At 42.6% G+C, this 18942-nt stretch overlaps 1 protein-coding gene across 2 annotated transcripts in view; it reads right to left on the minus strand.

Annotated features, from left to right (window-relative positions):
• Positions 1–288: 288 nt before the first annotated feature.
• Positions 289–18942, minus strand: part of TTF2 (transcription termination factor 2) — a 56128-nt gene continuing 37474 nt past the window's right edge. For both annotated transcript variants that reach the window (XM_049765902.1, XM_049765901.1), the window contains exons 12-23: positions 16764–16869; positions 15177–15358; positions 14327–14480; positions 13603–13694; positions 12558–12640; positions 11778–11908; positions 10452–10622; positions 7709–7767; positions 6758–6908; positions 5039–5121; positions 1697–1771; positions 289–971 (exon numbers count right to left, since the gene is read on the minus strand). In XM_049765902.1, the coding sequence (XP_049621859.1) occupies positions 827–971; positions 1697–1771; positions 5039–5121; positions 6758–6908; positions 7709–7767; positions 10452–10622; positions 11778–11908; positions 12558–12640; positions 13603–13694; positions 14327–14480; positions 15177–15358; positions 16764–16869 (1432 nt within the window). In that variant the 3' untranslated portion in view covers positions 289–826. The remainder of the gene's footprint in view (positions 972–1696; positions 1772–5038; positions 5122–6757; positions 6909–7708; positions 7768–10451; positions 10623–11777; positions 11909–12557; positions 12641–13602; positions 13695–14326; positions 14481–15176; positions 15359–16763; positions 16870–18942) is intronic.

Consider the following 18942-nt stretch of genomic DNA (forward strand, 5'->3'; position numbering starts at 1 on the left):
TGTTATAATACACAAACATATATAGTTAGAATAATTTTTTTTTTTTGGTTTTTGGGTCACACCTGGCAGCGCTCAGGGATTATTCCTGGCTCTACGCTCAGAAATCGCCCCTGGCAGGCACAGGGGACCATATGGGATGCCAGGATTTGAACCACTAACCTTCTCCATGAGAGGCAAACACCTTACCGCCATGTTATCTCACCAGCCCCTAGAATAAATTTTCATATGAAGGCTTAGAAATATAGTCAGGGTGCCCAAGAGGAAATGACGATCTAGCATTGTGTGAACTATGCTGTCAAGGACAGATTTATTCATCATGCCAGTTATAATACAAATACTAAATATACAATACTAAGTGCTACAAATACTGTCAATTTATAAAAATAAAAATATCACACAAAAAGATAGATTTTGAGCTTTAAGTGTTACAAATACTGTCAATTTGTAAAAATAAAAATATTGTAAAAAAAGACAGATGAAAGTATTTTGAACTTTAACTGAAACTTATATACAAAGCTCCCCGAGTTGTTTTCCAAAAGTGCGAAACGCAAATGCATTTTCTTGCAGCTGAAGTAGTTAGCTCACTGGTTTCTATGCAATCTATGAAGGTGATGAATGTGACTGGCCAACACAGGCCATTTAATATCCAATTATCAACCCCACTGCTAACTGATCTTTCATTCTGAGAGATCCTGTCTCATTCTCAGATGGGGCTATGAGTCTCAACAGTGAAATTAAATGCTTAGGGAAGCTCAGAGAGCCTCTAATGCACCTTACTAGGACCAGAAGAGTGTTACTCTGCTATGCTGGAGCCGATGAACAGGAGTCAGATGCCAAAAAGGAGTCTAAGGTCAGCCAAGGTGAGCTTGGTCCTGGACTCTCCAGACCCGGACAGCACCTGTTTAGCCAAGTGTTTCTTTCTCTCTTGGAGCTGCGAGATCTTTTCCTCTACTGTTCCCTCGCAAACAAACCTGAGAAACAGATAAATAAGCAGCAGTCAGAAAACCAAAGCAGAATATCTACTAACAAATTCCAGCCACATGCTTCATTACTTTTAAAGTTTTACAGTATATATTTACTTTTGGTTTTTGAGCCACATATGGAGGTTCATAGGGTCTATTCCTGGGAATAGATGTGATTAAGGGCTGCTCCCAGCAGTGCTTAGGGGTATTATATGATACTGGGGATCAAACCTGGCCTCCACATGCTAAATATGTGAGCTATTTCCAAGCCCCCCAAACAGATCCCTTTATTTTTTTCCTTTGTAGTACCAGGTATCAAACCCAGGATTTGACACATGTATGGTAAATGATCCATCTCGGAGTTACATCCTAAATCCTGTGTCCATGCCTTACTTTCTCTCTCTCTCTCTCTCTCTCTCTCTCTCCTCTCTCTCTCTCCTCTCTCTCTATCTCTCTCTCTCTCTCTGTCTCTCACACACACACACACACACACACACACACACACACACACACACACACACACACACACACACACCTGGCATTGATATCTCTCCGGCCCCTCTCTGTTTTTTTGATTTAGTGGCTTAAGTGTTTGCGAGGCTATGAGATGAATCCCTGATGCCACTATATGCATCAAAGTTACACTGTCTGGGATTTCTGTTGAGGAACAACAATGACAACAACAAAAAATATCCTCACTTCAGAGACCCAACCTCCTGGAGACATTTACTTACCTGTGTATGACAACATCTTTCTCTTGTCCTACTCGGTAAATTCGGTCACAAGCTTGATCTTCAAGTGATGGATTCCTGGCAGGAAGAGAAAAAGATCAGGCACTGGACTTTTTATACATGGGAAAATCTTCCCCTAGCCTGCTTTGCACAGCTCCTGATGGCAGCTATACATTTATTTTTTTTATTTTTTTTTTCGGTTTTTGGGCCACACCCGGCGTTGCTCAGGGGTTACTCCTGGCTGTCTGCTCAGAAATAGCTCCTAGCAGGCACAGGGGACCATATGGGACACCGGGATTCGAACCAACCACCTTTGGTCCTGGATCGGTTGCTTGCTAGGCAAACACCGCCGTGCTATCTCTCTGGGCCCGCAGCTATACATTTTTAAAGGGTTATTAAAAACAAAAACCATCACTAAAATAAAAAGGAAGAACATGTGACCCTGAAGATACTGAAATATTGACTAGTCTTAAAAAACATCTATGCAAATTTGTAGATTCTGTTCTGGGTTGTAAGGGACACAAGAAGTCCAGGTATCTTCTTGCTCTCTAAGATAAATCCTAAAAGACTATAAATAATTCACACTATCAACAGTTGGCAACTGTACACCATGAAGGAGAAATATAAACTTTGTTAGCTGGAGGATGCGGGGGAAGTACATTAATTAATTAATTAACTTATTTTAAATTGTTTTATTTAAGCACCATGATTATAACATTGTTCATTGTTGAGTTTCAGTCATACAATGCACAACATCTTTTTCCTTCCCATCACTGATGTCTCCCACCCCCTTCCCTCCTCCACCCCTGTCTTGCTCTGGGGCAAATTGCTTCTCTCTCTCACATCTGTCTTCCTCCCTCCCTCCTCATTCCTTTCTTTTTGACAGGGGTTTGCACTATTGTTTATGGAGAGTTGCCTTGCCTGTTAGTTTCTCTACTTTCAGAGCTGAGTTGTTGTCCAGAGTGATCAGTTCCAAGTATCACTGACTTAGTAGACTCTACTCTAGCTACACTCACTGTTCTTTGAAGTGAGCTTTCTACCCTGGGTTGGACCTCCTGACCTTTGCCTCTATTGTCTCTGGGGATTATTACCATATTAACTCTTGTTTTTCTCATATTCAACAAATGAGTAAGATTATTCTATGTCTATCCCTTTCCCTCTGGCTCATTTCACTCAGCATGAGCCTTCATGTCCAACCATGTAGAAGCAAATTTCATGAGGGAAGTCACTTAATTTAAATACTACCTGGAAAGAAGAGAACTGATCAATAACTGATAAACATCTTTTTCTTTTCTTCTGTCCCCTTTCAATTATTTTGTAACTGAATAAAATTGGCTTACACAAATACAATATTTATATGAAAAAGGTTTCTATTAGGGATAGAATGTTCCCAGCAGGCCTCCTATACCTCCAGTCTTAGACACGTGGTCTACTAGTGTAACAGGTCCATTTTGTGGTTAGCTTGTTATAGTTTGGGTCTCTTGATTCTGCTGTTGTTGACTTTGGCTATTTAGTCCTGACCATTCATTTTTCCAACTCAATGCACTTGGGTCCCATTCACACTTTTTTTCCCCCTTTTCTCAATTTGTAAGACATAGAAATATGAGGCAGAACAAAATGACTCCTATTCTAAGGTTCTATGAAAAAGGTGGGAACCCCTTTCTAGACGACATAAATAAAATTTTTTATGAAGGGAGGAGGAGGCAGATGTGGAAATAAATACTAAGAATTATAACTATTAAGGAAATGCGTCTACAGAAACATACAAAGAAAATATAGCCTGAATTCCTTTTGCTATGCAAAACCTTTTTAGTTTTGACACCATCCTAATTTTTTTTTTTTTTATCATTGTCAAGGAGTTCAAATGCCTAAAGAACCTCTGCAGTTTAACCCTGTGGTTTCTCAATGTATTTTTATAGACTCTGGTTTAGTCTTCCTTCCTTCCTCCCTCCCTCCCTCCTATGTGCAGATCCAGGAGTAAGCCCTGAGCATAGCCAGATGTAGCCCCAAACCAAATCAAACTCAAAAGGCATAATTTTAGTCAAGTAAAATCAAAACACATTCTCCCAGAAGACAGGAGACTAGCCTCTCTGGCCCAACGTGGGCTGAGGAGATTCAGAAATGACAATCCCCAGTCACAGTGCACTTATTGCAGCAGCATTTGACTGGCATAATTGGAAAATCGAACACTGGACCTAATGATGACACTTCTAGCAACATACTAACTCACTCATTCCCAGGATGTTGTGATTTTCCCATGGGACACCCAACATGCAAAGACTCCAAGGGCTACGTGTTAAGTCTATTCCTAACATACACAAAAAAAAATGCTTTAGACTTTCTTTTGCTGTAATGCTCTTCCCTTTTCCCCATGGTTGAAATCTCTTTAAATGCCTGAAGTATGATATTCTGAAGAACCAAAACATCACTCTTAGACATGAGGGAGGACTAGGGAGGAAACCTTCGATTTCAATGGAAACAAAGTTAAATTAACAACAAAGTGAACTGACTATTTTTTTGTTTTTGGGTCACACCTGGCGCGCTCAGGGGTTCCTCCTGCTCTATACTCAGAAATTGCTCCTGGCAGACTCTAGGGGGGACCATATGGAATGCCAGGATTCGAACCACTGTCCTTCTGCATGCAAGGCAAACGCCTTACCTCCATGCCATCTCACCGGCCCTGAACTATTTAAAGGAGTTACTTAAAGTCTTGCTTGCCCAGAAATTCAATGCTGTCAACTGACCCTACATCCTGCTCTGATCTGTATCTCCACAGACACACACACAGAAGTATCTTACAGTATACCAATAACACACCAATAGAAGAAGTCAGTCCCTTGGGGCTCAGTGGCTTCAAGTACCTGCTTTGCAAACGTCTGGTCACAAGTTCTATCCCTGGTGCCATACATGGGATCCTGGCAGCTCTGCTGTCTGTGATCCTCAATGCCAAAGGTGATTTATTTCTAGCTGCACCTAGTCTGTGTGTGGAAGTCCCACAGTGAAGAGATGCAAGCCTTATGGACAGAAGTGGATGCCCGGTGAGCTCAGAAGCGATCCCCAGCAAACACTATAACCAGATGTGTATAAAACTCAACAGTCTGAAGGGAACATGCGAGCCTGCACCACAACTAAAGAGGCGAAACTTTTGTGGGCATATGTAGAAGAACCCCAGTCTTCATAACCAAAGGAAGAGGGAGGGGAGAAAGAAAATACATTTAGAAATATTTAAACGAAAATTAAAAACCTTTAAGCTAAGCATCTTTCATGTCATTATTGAGAGAAGCCAGTGTCCCTATTTTGATATGACAATTCAAAAAAAAAAACAAAAAAACCCTAAATCATTACCAGTGCATATCCAGAAGAAAAAGATGGTTTCCTCCAGTCAGGTTTAAACCAACACCTCCAGCCAAGAGAGAGATCAGCATGACCTTTCAAAGAAAGCACAGCATTAGCCTGATGCAGGAAGGGCTCAGAATCTATCTCTCCGGGTTTCAGGTTCTAGCAGTCCGGGATCAATCCAGATAAATATGTTCCTGTCAAGTTCCCTTCAGCTATCAAAAGTGTCCTGTATCTTAAAACTCTGAGAAGCCATCTCCCTTGCTTCCTCTTTGAGAGCATTCACACTTCACCTTTATTTCATGAATGAATCTCAAAGCATTCATTGTATACATGCCAAAATAAGCAAATGCTACAATTTATTTATTTATTTTGGTTTTAGGGCCACCCCCAGTGATGCTCAGGGCTTACTACTGGATATGCTCTCAGAAATTGCTCCTGGCTTGGGAGAACATATGGGATACTGGGGATCAAACCGCAATCCGCCCTAGTTTAGGGCACGCAAGGCAAATACTCTAGCACTTGTGCCACCGCTCCGGCCCCAACTGCTACAATTTACACCACAGGGATTGACTGGCTCAATAGACTTTTCATTGACCATGTTCTATCTAATATTTCAGTCTATGCTACCGCCTATCATTTCAAATTCACTGTATTTCATGTTCTATTGTTGTTAAGGCATAACTGTTTTGATGCATAATCATAACACCCTGTTTTTTCAAGTGTCACTGGTATGACATTTTAAAAATGTCACACAGTGGTCACGCATACTTTTTAAATATAAAACCTGGCATAAAAATCTATGATTATTATGTGGGGCTCTATGATATAAGCTATCTGAGATCTTTATATTACTTCATATCAGAATTCCTCCTATCCTTCAAGACTTTCCTCCTTCATAAAAATCCTCTTAATATGAACCACCTCTGACTTAACTCTACTAGCCCTCATACTTGAGTATTTTTTTTGGGGGGGGGCCACACCCGGCAGTGCTCAGGGGTCACTCCTGGCTGTCTGCTCAGCAATAGCTCCTGGCAGGCACGGGGGACCATATGGAACACCAGGATTAGAACCAACCACCTTTGGTCTGGATCGGCTGCTTGCAAAGCAAACATCGCTGTGCTATCTCTCCGGGCCCATACTTGAGTTTCTTTAGTATGGTTACATACTTTGTTACACACCCCAATAGGTTCTAATAATCTACAGATACCTGAAGAGATCAAGGGTGTATGTGTATGGCCATGTCTCTCCCCCTACACACACACACACACACACACACACACACACACACACACACACACACACACACACACTCATTTTGGAGCCACACTCAGCAGTGCGAAGGACTTGTTCTGACCCTGCACTAAAAAATTACTCCTGGTGTTGCTCAGAGGACCATGTGAGTGTCAAGAATCAAACATCAGTTGGCTGCAAGAAAGCAAGTACCCTAACCACTGTACTGTCACTCTAGCCTGAATTTTTTTTTGGGGGGGTGGCCACACCTGGTGACGCTCAGGGGTTACTCCTGGCTATGCGCTCAGAAATCGCTCCTGGCTTAGGGGACCACATGGGACACTGGGGATCAAACCAGGTTCATCCTGGATCGGCTGTGCTATCGCTCCAGCCCTAGCCTGAATATTTTTTAATTGAGCTGGTCTGTTCAAAATCTCTGTATAACTGAGAACCATTTCCTCTTCACTGAGTAAATCTGGTGTGACCAGTTCATACCTGAGGGCCCCTGGAGCTGTTGAATGCCTCTACCAAATCCATTCTCTGTTTAGGGTTGACAGAACCGTCGATGGTGGCATAGGTAAGTCCATGCCTCTTGAGGTGCAACGCGACAACTTTCAGCATACTGGTCCATTGGGAGACAATGACACTGGAAGGAAGAATAAAAACCCCACCCAACTCCCAATAAGCACACAGAATTAGATGAAATAAACTCCTCTGCAGGACTCTAATGGCCTCTCTATGCTTCAAATTCAATTATCACACATGGATGAGGAGAGGTTTTCTTTGACCTAAGGGCCAGACACTTTAGTCACATTATAAGATTATTTCTACTTGTTTCTGGGTTCAAACAACACTCTGTGCTACAAAGTCAGAACAAAGTGGCAGCTCAGCTGAAGTAAAGATGGACTCCTGTTATCTGGAGTCTGAAGCTCATCTGTGATATCTGTATTCTCACAGAAATGGGGCACAGCACATTGCTGTCACATCAGCAAGCCGCTAAGCTTTTTAAGCCAACATCTGTATTTCGCAAAGACAAATACAGATGTAGAACTTAAACAGCAGGAGTAATGAATATGAAAGTGAACCTCCCTGGGCTCCCCATCCCTCTTTGAGAATATATTGGCAGTACTGAGTTCCTGGTCTTATCCCCCCTCTCTCTCGCTTCTGTCTGTCTGTCACCCCCTTTCTTTTCCTTAGATGCAGCTCTCTTATTGAACATTTCTTCAGGGGCTTTGCTTACCTCAGACCCTCTAAAGATTTTTTTTCAATCTGTGCCACAAATATTTCATCAGGAAATTGAGGGAATCTGTGTTAGCACCTCAGTGCTTTCTGCTGAGCAGTCCTCAAGGTCATCAACATTAAAGCTAAGATTTTATGATGAGAAGGAGTATCCCGGTTTCTTGCTTAATTATAAGCAACGTTTGGAAAGGGAAATAGCAGCCTTACCTCTTCTGGGACCCTGAGTGTCTTCGGATTGCCTCCAACTCAGCCAACAGAGATGAAATCTGGGAAGAGATTGCATTGACATATGTGGGTGGAAGCAATTTACCTGCTCCATTTTCTCTCAGTCACTGGTGCATTCTCCCAATGTCCTCTACTTCTGGTCATAAGCCCACTCCATTCTTTTATTGAAGGTGATTATAAAATCTACGTTTGGAGGTCTGGGTGTGGCTGAAGTGCATATCTAGCATGTGTGAAATCTTGGCTCTTCCCCAAACAATGATGGGTGAGGCTTCAGCAATAATGACAATGGTGATGAAAAGAAAAGTTTGTTTCTCTCCTCCTGTTTAGTCTCTCAAGTGGTTTCCCACCAAGGGCAGAGTCCAACCTTCTTGGAACAACCTTCCAGAGACCAGCTTCTGGGCCTCTGCTTACCTTCCATCCAGCTTTCACTAGACCTCAACATGCCCCATGGCATCCAAATTCTTCCTCCCCTACGACACACTCGGTCTCATCTTTGTCTAGTCTAACACCCTAAATATCAGTTCCTAGAGATTTTCCTGACCCCCAGATGTCGAACAAGTGCCACCTCAGTACTATTCGATATTTTCTGTTCATCGTTTCATGGAACCGTTTATTAATCATCTCTTGCTTTCACAACCTGAGATGAGCCAAGGATAGGAAGCAGCTGCCTGGCTCATTTTGTCCCCTGAGCAATGAGTATACCACTAGGTGAGTGAATGTATAACTGACCCTAACAACTTCAGAAGGACAAAGAGGGGCTTTACTTTATAGTCTGCCTCAAACTTTGCTGAAAAAATGGATTCTAGAGAACTCACTACAGCTTCCAATAAGCTCTCTAGGCACTTAATAAATTGCATCAAGACATATAAGCTTGAAATGGAGAGTCAGTGAGATACATGGGGTTAATAGCTGGCCTTCTTCTTCCTGGATGTTAATATGAAAGAGCTTTCAAAAGTCTCCAAGGGCCATAGAGGTCACACCCAGAATGGTAGCAAGGAAGAGAACTGGAGCCAGAAAACAGGAGATAAAGTGGCTCAGATGTCACTTTAATATAAAAAAAAAAACCAAAAACAAAACACAAATTAAAGCAGCAGCAAATATTGTTCTCACATATTGTTTTCTTTTGGGGGGGACAAGATAGCTTTTATTAAAAGTTATTTACAAAGATGTGAGGGGAGAAAAGAAGAAGTACGTACATAACAGAGAAGCTGGGCTTCTCCAGAGAGGAAACAGGCAAGCAAAGAAACAATAGAGATAAGTGAGATACATGTTCAAGGAAGAACATAGGCTTGAAGAGTAAGCCAGTTCTCAAGCATGGCATGGCATGATCCAGTATGATCTGGAATGGTGCTCTGTGGTGTGATATGGTTGCTATAACATAATATTGTACAGGATGGTAAACTATGGTAAACTTTCCAACTTGTACAAAAAACTTACATAGGGAGGAAGGAAGTCAGAGAATATACCATGTAGAATTAAGTAGAAAGAAAAAAAACACACAATGTCTGAGGTCTCCACTACTCTTGAGGTTGTAGAAAGTGTCTTGGGGTAGAGCAGACAGAATAGCAGGTATAGCACTTGTCTTTACACTCAGTTGACCTAAGTTTAAGATCTTCACCTGATATTGTTCTCAAGCACCACCAGGAGTGATCCCTGAACACTGTCAGGTGTGGTTCAAGACCAAACCAAACCAAACCAAACACCCACCAAACAAAAGGAAGTGCTCTGACTTGTAACATGAAAAGCTGGTCAGAGGGATTCTGAGAAAACGTCAGTGTTTCCTGCATGAAATAACTTGAAGGGGACTTAGCTATTAGTATTTTTACATCCAAAAAACTTGAGAATAAATACACTAAATATTAGAAAATACAAGCTATTAGGAAGGTAATTTTTAACCCAAACAATTCACTTTGAAGACAGTGGAGTATAAGGTTTGGTCACACCGGATGTTCTTGTGTGTCTCTCAGTTATTAGAGAAGGTAAAGGCCTAGTTGAATATTTAAAAACATTAAATGATTTTTAACTGCATTTTTCCAGTAATTCTATCGCCAACCCCTTGACAGTAACCTTCTTTCTAGCCACATTTTAAAAAAACACAAACAAGCTCTGGAGAAGACACTGAGACACAAATAACTCTGACAGAGAGAGAAAAACATGCCCCTAATACCCTTCAGGGGTACAAGCTGAAGAGGCAGATTCCAAGGCAGCCAGGGAAGGCAGGGGTCAAATTACAGCAGTTCTCAGCCTCCTGCTCAGAACTCTTTAGTCAAAAGCTTTAATGAAAACAGCACAGAGGGACTAACAAAGACAGAGGCTTAAGTAGGAAACAATACTGGCAGATGGAAGCCTTTCTACGACCCACCCAGCAATTGGCGCTCAGATTTATTACAGTCTCTGGAGGCAAGCCTGTGTTGTTTTCCCTGAAAGCTTTCCAGAAACAAATTGCTCTCTCACTTAGGCCCTTGTCGCTCACATCAACCTGAGAGGCTCCTTTCCTGGGGAAATCTATGAAAGAAAATCTGCCCGGGTGCCAGGCAGGCCCAAAGCACTCTCTGAGAGCCCACAGTGAGAAATAAGACTCTCGTTTCATTCATGAGACATGAATCGATGGGAAACTGGAGGGAGAATTTGAGCAGCTGAAATCAAACAATGCAGAGTTTCCCCCACAGAGGCATGCCTGTGAGAAGACCACGTCTCACTGAGAAATGGGAGGCGACGGAAATACCTTGGTGCTTTCTCTCCTGTCTTCAAACAGCTCCGCCTGGAAACATTTGCCATTCAGGGACACCATGGAAGAGGTTGTTGACATCTGGAGTTCGGACAAAGTCAGAGCACCAAGCTGCTCTTCCAGGGAGAGGACCAGGCCTTCTTCCTTCAGCTCTGTCATATTTAGGGCCTAAGGAGAATGAGGCAAAAAGAAAAAAAAAAAAAAATAGAAGCAGTGGGCTGTAAGACGGTCCACAGCTAAATGGACCAATTTATCATTTGTATCTCCCTAAGAGTTTTGGTTTAAATAGAAAAGTGCATCATTTTTTTTTTCCCACAACATAAAGATAATCTAGGGGCCACGGGCAAAAGTCAATGAGCTGAGCATAGGTATGCTTTTCATGTAGGAGGCCCAAGTTCAATCCCTGGCACCATCTATTCCCTGAGCATCACTGGCAGTGAACCTCAACCAGTATAGGGTCTGGTCTCCAAACCATGACAACAATAGTTATAATAATGATGATGATAAAATGAGGGAAACTGATAGAGTTATTTGCCAGCAGATTACATCATTGTTCTTTTCCCAAGTGGAACAATACAGTGATTAAGTAACTAAGTTACTGCTAATCAAAGTACAATTCTACACACTTTTGGAGTTGGGGGAGGTCACACCCAACAGTGCTTAGGACTTACTCCTGTATCTATACTCAAGGATTACTCCTGGTGGGACTCAGGGGACCATGTGGGATGTCAGGGCTCATATTGGAATTGGCTGCATTCAAAGCAGGGCCATACCTGCTGTTCTATCTCTCTCTGCTGGCCCATCTACAGCTTTTTAATAGAGCAAGTTGCATATATGGGTGTGCCTTATGAAACAGAAGAAAAGGTCACTTTTCCATTTGTAAGAAAGCTAGAGTTTTTACAAATGGACATGAAAGCCCCAATATAATTCAGACCAAAAAATACATTTAAGGTTAACTTTATGACAGCCTAAAATACCAAAGTATCTTGTATTTAACAAAATATCATTTTCCATTTTAAAAATGATGCCTATATAGAGAGGGCATAATAAACAATCAAAAATGTTTCTGAGCCTATGGGAGAATTCCAAGTTCTATGAAGATTACTATAGAATAAAGAAGCGAGACCCAGCTTCCAAGTTTGTAGGCTGGACCCTAGCAGCAGGCCTGGGGCCCACTGGGCCCCACCTGAAGGGCTTTTTTTTTTGGTTTATGGGTCACATCGGCGACGCTCAGGGAATCAAATCACGGTCTGTCCTGGGTTAGCACATGCAAGGCAAACACCCTAACACCTACCACTCCGCCCCCTGAAGGTCTTTTCTTACCGACTTCAGCAGCGACAGATGACAGCAGCACTGGCGGAGACGTAACAACTGTGACAAGATGTGAACAGTACTGGATCTCGGTGAGTCCACATCCACATTTGCAGACCCAGTGGGCCCAAACTCCTGTGCCACTTCAAAGAAGGGAAACCAAGTAGAGGAAAGAGAACAGGGTTTTAGAAAGTGGGGGAGCTGGGAAGCCTAGAGTTTATTTCAAACTCCTCTGACCTGAGACTCAAAAATGAAACCATCTCATTTCTGTAGGAGTTAAAAGTAATTCAGATCTCCTGGTCTGGGGCTTGTAGACCACTGTATTTTGTTTTTGTTTTGTTCTTGGGTCACTATCAATGTTCAAGGGTTACTCTTGGTTCTGTGCTCAAAACTCACACCTGGAAGTGCTCAGAGAACATTTGAAATGCCAAGGATCGAACCTAGGTTGGCTTTCAAGCACCTTTCCCACTGTAACTATCTCTCCAGCCCAAGATGAGTTTATTATTTTTTAATTTATTTATTTATTTTGGGCCACACGCATTGACACTCAGGGGTTACTCCTGGCTATGTATGCAGAAATTGATCCTGGCTTTGGGGACCATATGGGACACTGGGGATTGAACCCTGGTCCGTTCAAGGCAAATGCTCTACTGCTGCGCCATCACTCTGGCCCTGGTTTATTTTACTTTGGTCTGAATTCTAAGTTAAGGCACATGTCAGACTCCGAAATTCACACCCTTTTGCTTGTAATTTTCCTGAATTAGAGAACCTGGTGCGTTTCGTGCCGCTCACCTCTACAAAACGGGTTTTCAGGGCTTCTTCCGGTTTTGTAGTCCCCGCTTTCGTATCTCTTTAGGTAGGACTGCATGGCTAACCTGCCTCAGACCACAGAAAGAAAACGCACGTATAAATGAGGGCCACTGCGGTGAGACAGATTATGGTCACTGCTTGCAAGATGTCCTTGAAAAAGAACGAGGCATGTGTGAAATGATGCCCAACCCAGCAAGCACTGGCAATGAGAGGGAAGTAATTTTTAAAAGCACATTTTTAAAAAAGTAATATATAAGTTTTGACATAAATAACAAAATTTTGCAACTTTATTACTACAAGTCAGTAATCAATATAATATATATCAAGATGCATATCCATAAGTAAATGTAAGAGACAAAGGAAAATACACACATTGGAAATGAGAGGTACCTAATGGGGGAGAATAAATCTGCTATTTGGGGAAGGACAAGACTTAGACAAAGAAGAAACAGATGACAAGAATTATGGAACAGTTTTTAAGTTCCCATGAGACCCTAGAGAAAAGATAAAAGGTGAGAGATGAATTCCCAGTAGCTCCACTAGAACCAGACAGACACACTGACAGGGGAGACCATGATACCCCAGGGACCTATACAAGGAACAAGAATAAGAACAACATGGAACAAGTTTGAAAGCCTTACTGTGTACAAGCTCAAGAACAAGGGTTAAAGAGAGAGAAAAGGGGCCCGGAGAGATAGCACAGCGGTATTTGCCTTGCATGCAGCCAATCCAGGACCAAAGGTGGTTGGTTCGAATCCCGGTGTCCCATATGGTCCACTGTGCCTGCCAGGAGCTATTTCTGAGCAGACAGCCAGGAGTAACGCCTGAGCAATGCCGGGTGTGGCCCAAAAACAAAAACAAAAACAAAAAAAAATGAGACAGAGAGAGAAAGGGATATAAAGGAAAGAAACACAGACAAGTAAGTGATCAATGACGCAAGCAAGGTTGGTGTGGCTGACCCTTTATCCACTCCCCAAAAATGACAGAAATGAAAACAGTCCATGAGGGCCAGTGACTACTGACACACCTTGATCTTGCGAAAAGGACACTGTACACAGACTCTTCGGCTTCAGAAAGCTTGAGATGGTGCAGCTGGAATTTACGCTGGGGCAGCGTCACCTGGAAGAGGGAAATAAAGAGAAACTGGATAAAATTACAGCAAACAAATTAAGGGGGAAATAAAGGAGGGTACCAAGACCAAACAGTCATATGAACATTAAGTAGAAATAAAAAATGATCAGATTTAAACACCAAATCCAAAGCCAATGACAACAGAATCGACAGCCAATCTACAACATGCTAGACACAGAGGGAACCACTTATACTAGCAACCTAGGGGGGGGTACGGGGGTAAAGGAGAGGGATATGGGATGCATGCTGGGAACAGGGGTGGAGGGAGGACAACACTGGTGGTGGGAATGCCCCTGATTCAATGTCACTATGTGCTTAAAATATTACTGTGAAAGATTTGCAATCCACTTTGGTCAAAATAAAAATTATTATAAAAAAAAGAAAAAAAATTACAGGAAACAACTAGCCATTAGAGTTGGCATCCAGGTGGGCACTACAAACCCAGCCAACTCCTGGATAGAGATAAGAGCTTGAACTTTCCCTAAAACAAGACTTAGCAAAAGGAGAGGAAGCTGAACAAATGGGACACTCGGGGACTGAGCAAAAAAGGGGGGCCGCTCAACAATTAACAGGGATGTGGTCTCTCTTCCCATCTCCCCCACAGACACACAGACACTTACCAAGGGCTTGCCACAGGAATCCAGCTGGTCCTTTGTTCTCCGCAGCAGAAGGCTCTTCGTCACAATACTTAACCGTTCTCCTCCTTTCTGTGATCCATTGTCAACTTGACTCTTCCACAGGTTGAAGTCATCAAATGGAGAACATTGGAGGAACCTTTATTATTTTTTTTTGTCACAGAAGGGCAAAGGGTAGAAGATATGTTTGAAAGAATAGAGAAAAGGTTAAAAGAAAAAAAAAAGACATGACATGAAAAACAAATCAGATTTTTGTTTACATATATCACCCAATCATTTCGAGAAGTGAATTTCATAGCAAAGCTCTGCGAGACATATCAAAAGGTCCCATTCAATAATAAAAGCTACATTACAAAAACAGAGAGACCACAACACGACATATAGGCAATGGTTCAAATTTTTTGTAACACTTCAAAGGCTATCCCCCCAAAAAACCTCCACATCCTCCTATGGGCCAACTTGAATAAAAACATGTATTTTAATATCAATAATTTTTTCTTTCGCTTGTAATAAACTTCAGTCCTGACCTCAGGCCATGTGTTTGAAAGTAGAGATAGTACAAAATACTCACTGGGCTGAAGAAAGATGACTTTTGTGTCATTCAATCTGTCCTATATTTTCCCATACATGAGTTCTGGATGTAATCTAAGTCAGACACCAGCCCATCGATTAACAGATCATTTTTCTCATAAATATTAATTATTTTTTCCTTTAAAAGCTGACAGGCCTGACATCTGCTACCCAAGATAATCCGGCATACATATCATGTATGAAATAATTATGCCGGGTGATTGAGAAGTCTCACCATTAAGTTGTAACCCCAGAATTCACTCACTTCAGCAGGGAATACATATCCAACAAGTTGTTCTGAATGGGGGTCCCGGTGACTGCCCAACGAGCTCGGGCCTGTAGCTGACACACAGCTCTGGAAGTCTGCACTCGGGGGTTTTTAATATTGTGAGCTTCATCCAATATGATCCGAGCCCAGACTATTCGAAGCAAAGGTGTTGAGGACTTCTGGAAGAAGCAAAATTCATCACAATGGGTCTACCAGCTCCTATGAAGGAATCAGGGCCGTCCTGTACACAGAAGCTAAGCAGTTCCTCTTTCCTTCTTTCAATAGAGAACACACCTTCAGTGGTACCAGTTCAGGATTTCTAGACCCACTCTCCTCAAGATCCTGATCATGAAAGTTTTGTGCTTGGGAGGTTCCCAAGGTCACACTAGACACTGCTGGGGGGAATAGGCAATACCAAGGTTAAAGTCAGGGTCTCAAACATGCAGCTGCTCTGTCACTGCAGCTATCAGACTGATTCCTCTTTTGTAAGAAAGCAGAGTTGGCTGTGACATGGACTGTCTAGATTCTAGGATCTCCTTCAAACATAGAACTCTGTGAATAACCTATGGCACAAAGTAACAACACAGAGGCAAAGAGCCGTTCTTGGAAGAGTACTGAAAATAAAGCCCTTCTCTCAGTAACAGTGAAGTAAGAATTCTTCACTCTGTAACTGGTACTATAACAGATATAGTACCCTGATATAACAGCAAATGTGCAAGTCTTTCCCTGGTTACCCCTGGGTTTCTTAGCTCCTGGGCCTTTACAACCTAGTCCTAGTCTTTACAACCCCACTTCTTAGGAGGCAAAGAGAAAAAGAATGAGAGATGGGCTAATTCCGAATTAGAATTACATGCTATTATCTCTATAGCCCTAAGATACATTCATGCTAAATTTAAGAAACATCCTAAATATACCCTCAAAGAGCCTAAAATTAAAACTGCAAGGGCCAAATTGATAGCACAGCAGGCAGGGTGCTTGCTTTGCACCTGGTCAACCTGGCATCCCATATGTCGAGTCCTGCCAAGAACAAGCCCTGAGCACCACTGGGTGTGACTCAAACCAAAATAAATAAAATATGGAGCCAGAGCGATAGTGCAGAGGTAGGGAGTTTGCCTTGCAAGCGGCTGACCCAGGACAGACCTAAGTTCAATCCCCAGCATTCCATATGGTCCCCTAAGCCAGGAGCGATTTCTGAGTGCATAGCCAGGAGTAACCCCTGAGGTTACCGGGTGTGGCTCAAAAACCAAAAATAAATAAATAAATAATAAATAAATAAAACTGCAACAAGGGAAGTGTTCCTACTTTCATTCATCTGATTAAAAAATTTCAATGGAGTAATTCTTAACTCTAAAAAAAAAAATAGAAAGAAAAAGGACTCTCAAAACTATGCCAACTTCAACTTGTATCACTGATTGTTATTCTAGAAGAAAGAAGGGATAGAGGCAAAAACTCTTTGCTTTCACAGCAGAACTTTCAGCCTATTCCTGACTCCACACAGGGGTCCTTTGATTTACCTCTGATTATAAAGTCTGGTGAAAGGACCAGTGGTTTCAGGGTTACTTTCCAAGCAGCAGCAAGCCTTACCTCCATGCTAAGGTCTCTACCTGGGCTCTCTTCCTCTTGCTTCTTTACAGGGATCTCCTTGGCCAGGATGCTGTAGGTGGTGATGACGATGTCATGCGTAGCAAGACTAAAGACACAGAAAACAAAAGGTCAGCAAGCCACTTGCTTAGGGCTCTGTGAAGGGCAGGGAATCCATCAGCACTGTGTTTATTAAGGGCCAGAGATAGAGAGCACAGTGGTTGGGCATTTGCCTTGCATGCAGCAGACCTGGGAGGGAGCCAAATTCGATTTCTGACATCCCATATGGTCCCCCAGTCTGCTAGGGGGCGATTTCTGAGTGCAGAGCCAGGAGTAATCCCTGAGAGCCACCGGGTGTGGCCCCAAAACCAATCAGTCAATAAAAGTTTTTAATAAAAGAACAGTTTATTGAAGGAAGCACAAAATTTTTTTTTTTTTTTTTTTGGTTTTTGGGCCACACCCTGTGACGCTCAGGGGTTACTCCTGGCTATGCGCTCAGAAGTTGCTCCTGGCTTCTTGGGGGACCATATGGGACGCCGGGGGATCGAACCGCGGTCCGTCCTAGGCTAGCGCAGCAGGCAAGGCAGGCACCTTACCTCCAGCGCCACCGCCCGGCCCCAGGAAGCACAAAATTATTAAACTTGTAACTTTAATCCACATGCACAAAATTTTGGAGAGGTAAATTTTTCTTACTTGGCTTCCTTATCTCTCCGATTCCTTCCTTCCTTCCTTCCTTCCTTCCTTCCTTCCTTCCTTCCTTCCTTCCTTCCTTCTTCCTCTCTTTCTCTTCCTCCTTCCCTCCTTCCTTCCTTCTCTCTCTTTCTTTCTTTCCTTTTCCTCCCTCCCTCCCTCCCCCCCTCCTTCCTTCCCTCCTTCCCTCCCATCCTTCCTTCCTTCCTTCCTTCCTTCCTTCCTTCCTTCCTTCCTTCCTTCCTTCCTCCTCTCTCTCTTTCTATCTCTTCCTCCTTCCCTCCTTCCTTCCCTCCCTCCTTCCTTCCTTCTCTTTCTTTCTTTCCTTTTCCTTCCTCCCTCCCTCCCCCCTCCTTCCTTCCCTCCTTCCCTCCTTCCCTCCTTCCCTCCTTCCCTCCTTCCTTCCTTCCTTCCTTCCTTCCTTCCTTCCTTCCTTCCTTCCCTCCTTCCCTCCTTCCTTCCCTCCTTCCTTCCTTCCTTCCTTCCTTCCTTCCTTCTTCCTTCCTTCCTTCCTCCCTCCCCCTCCCTCCCTCCCTCCCTTCCTTCCTTCCTTCCTTCCTTCCTTCCTTCTTTCTTTCTTTTGGTTTACACGGGCAATGCCAAGAGATTACTCCAGGTTCTGTGTTTACGGATCAATCCTGATAGTGCTCAGAGAACCATACAGGGTGCTGGGGGTTGAACCCAGGTAAACCACTCTCTCCACTGTATTGTCACTTCATTTCTTACTGCACTATTTTTTTTTTGACTTCTTGGCTCACATTGGCTGTGCTCAGGGCTTACTGATTCCTCCTGGCTCTGTGCTCAAAGATAACTCCTTGAAGAGTTATCTTGAAGTAGATCTTGAAGTACCATATAGCTCCTGAAGTACCAGATACAATGCCAGTAAAGGACCAGAAAACAAGAATTTTCCCTTTTATGTTTCCCTTCCCTCCCCCATTCCTCTTCTCTTCTTATATTCAGGTTTTTTGAAAAGGAGAAGGTAAGAAAAAAAAACAAAACAAAAAAAACCCTCCCAACCAGGGAAGAAATCGATGTAGGTCTAAATTCTCATTTTTTTTTTAAACAGATTATATACTATAGATGAGACATCTTCTTCCTTCCCAACCAAAGAGCCGGAAAGGAAAACTTCAGGCTGAAGTCATATTAAACCTGATATAATCTGTTCAGAGCATAAAGTAGGGCACAGTTAGGTATTAATATTTAGTTGTGCTTTGATAGATAATGCTACAGCCTCAGGGAAATAAGAACTGCTCAAAGCAAGGCCACCTGCTTTCTCCTTATTGTTCTCTAATGATTTTGTGATATCTACTTACTGGGATTGACAGGTGGGTATAAAATACATACTATCAACATTCAATTTATCTTGCCCATATTCTTTACACATCAAGACTTCTTAACCTAAGGAACAATTTTTCCAATGAAGCTAAATACTTTGCCTCTGAGAGAAGTTCAATACACAGTTCTGATAAAAATGAGAGACCCTATTCACAGA

Source organism: Suncus etruscus, chromosome 19 (assembly GCF_024139225.1).
Source record: "Suncus etruscus isolate mSunEtr1 chromosome 19, mSunEtr1.pri.cur, whole genome shotgun sequence".
NCBI lineage: Eukaryota > Metazoa > Chordata > Mammalia > Eulipotyphla > Soricidae > Suncus > Suncus etruscus.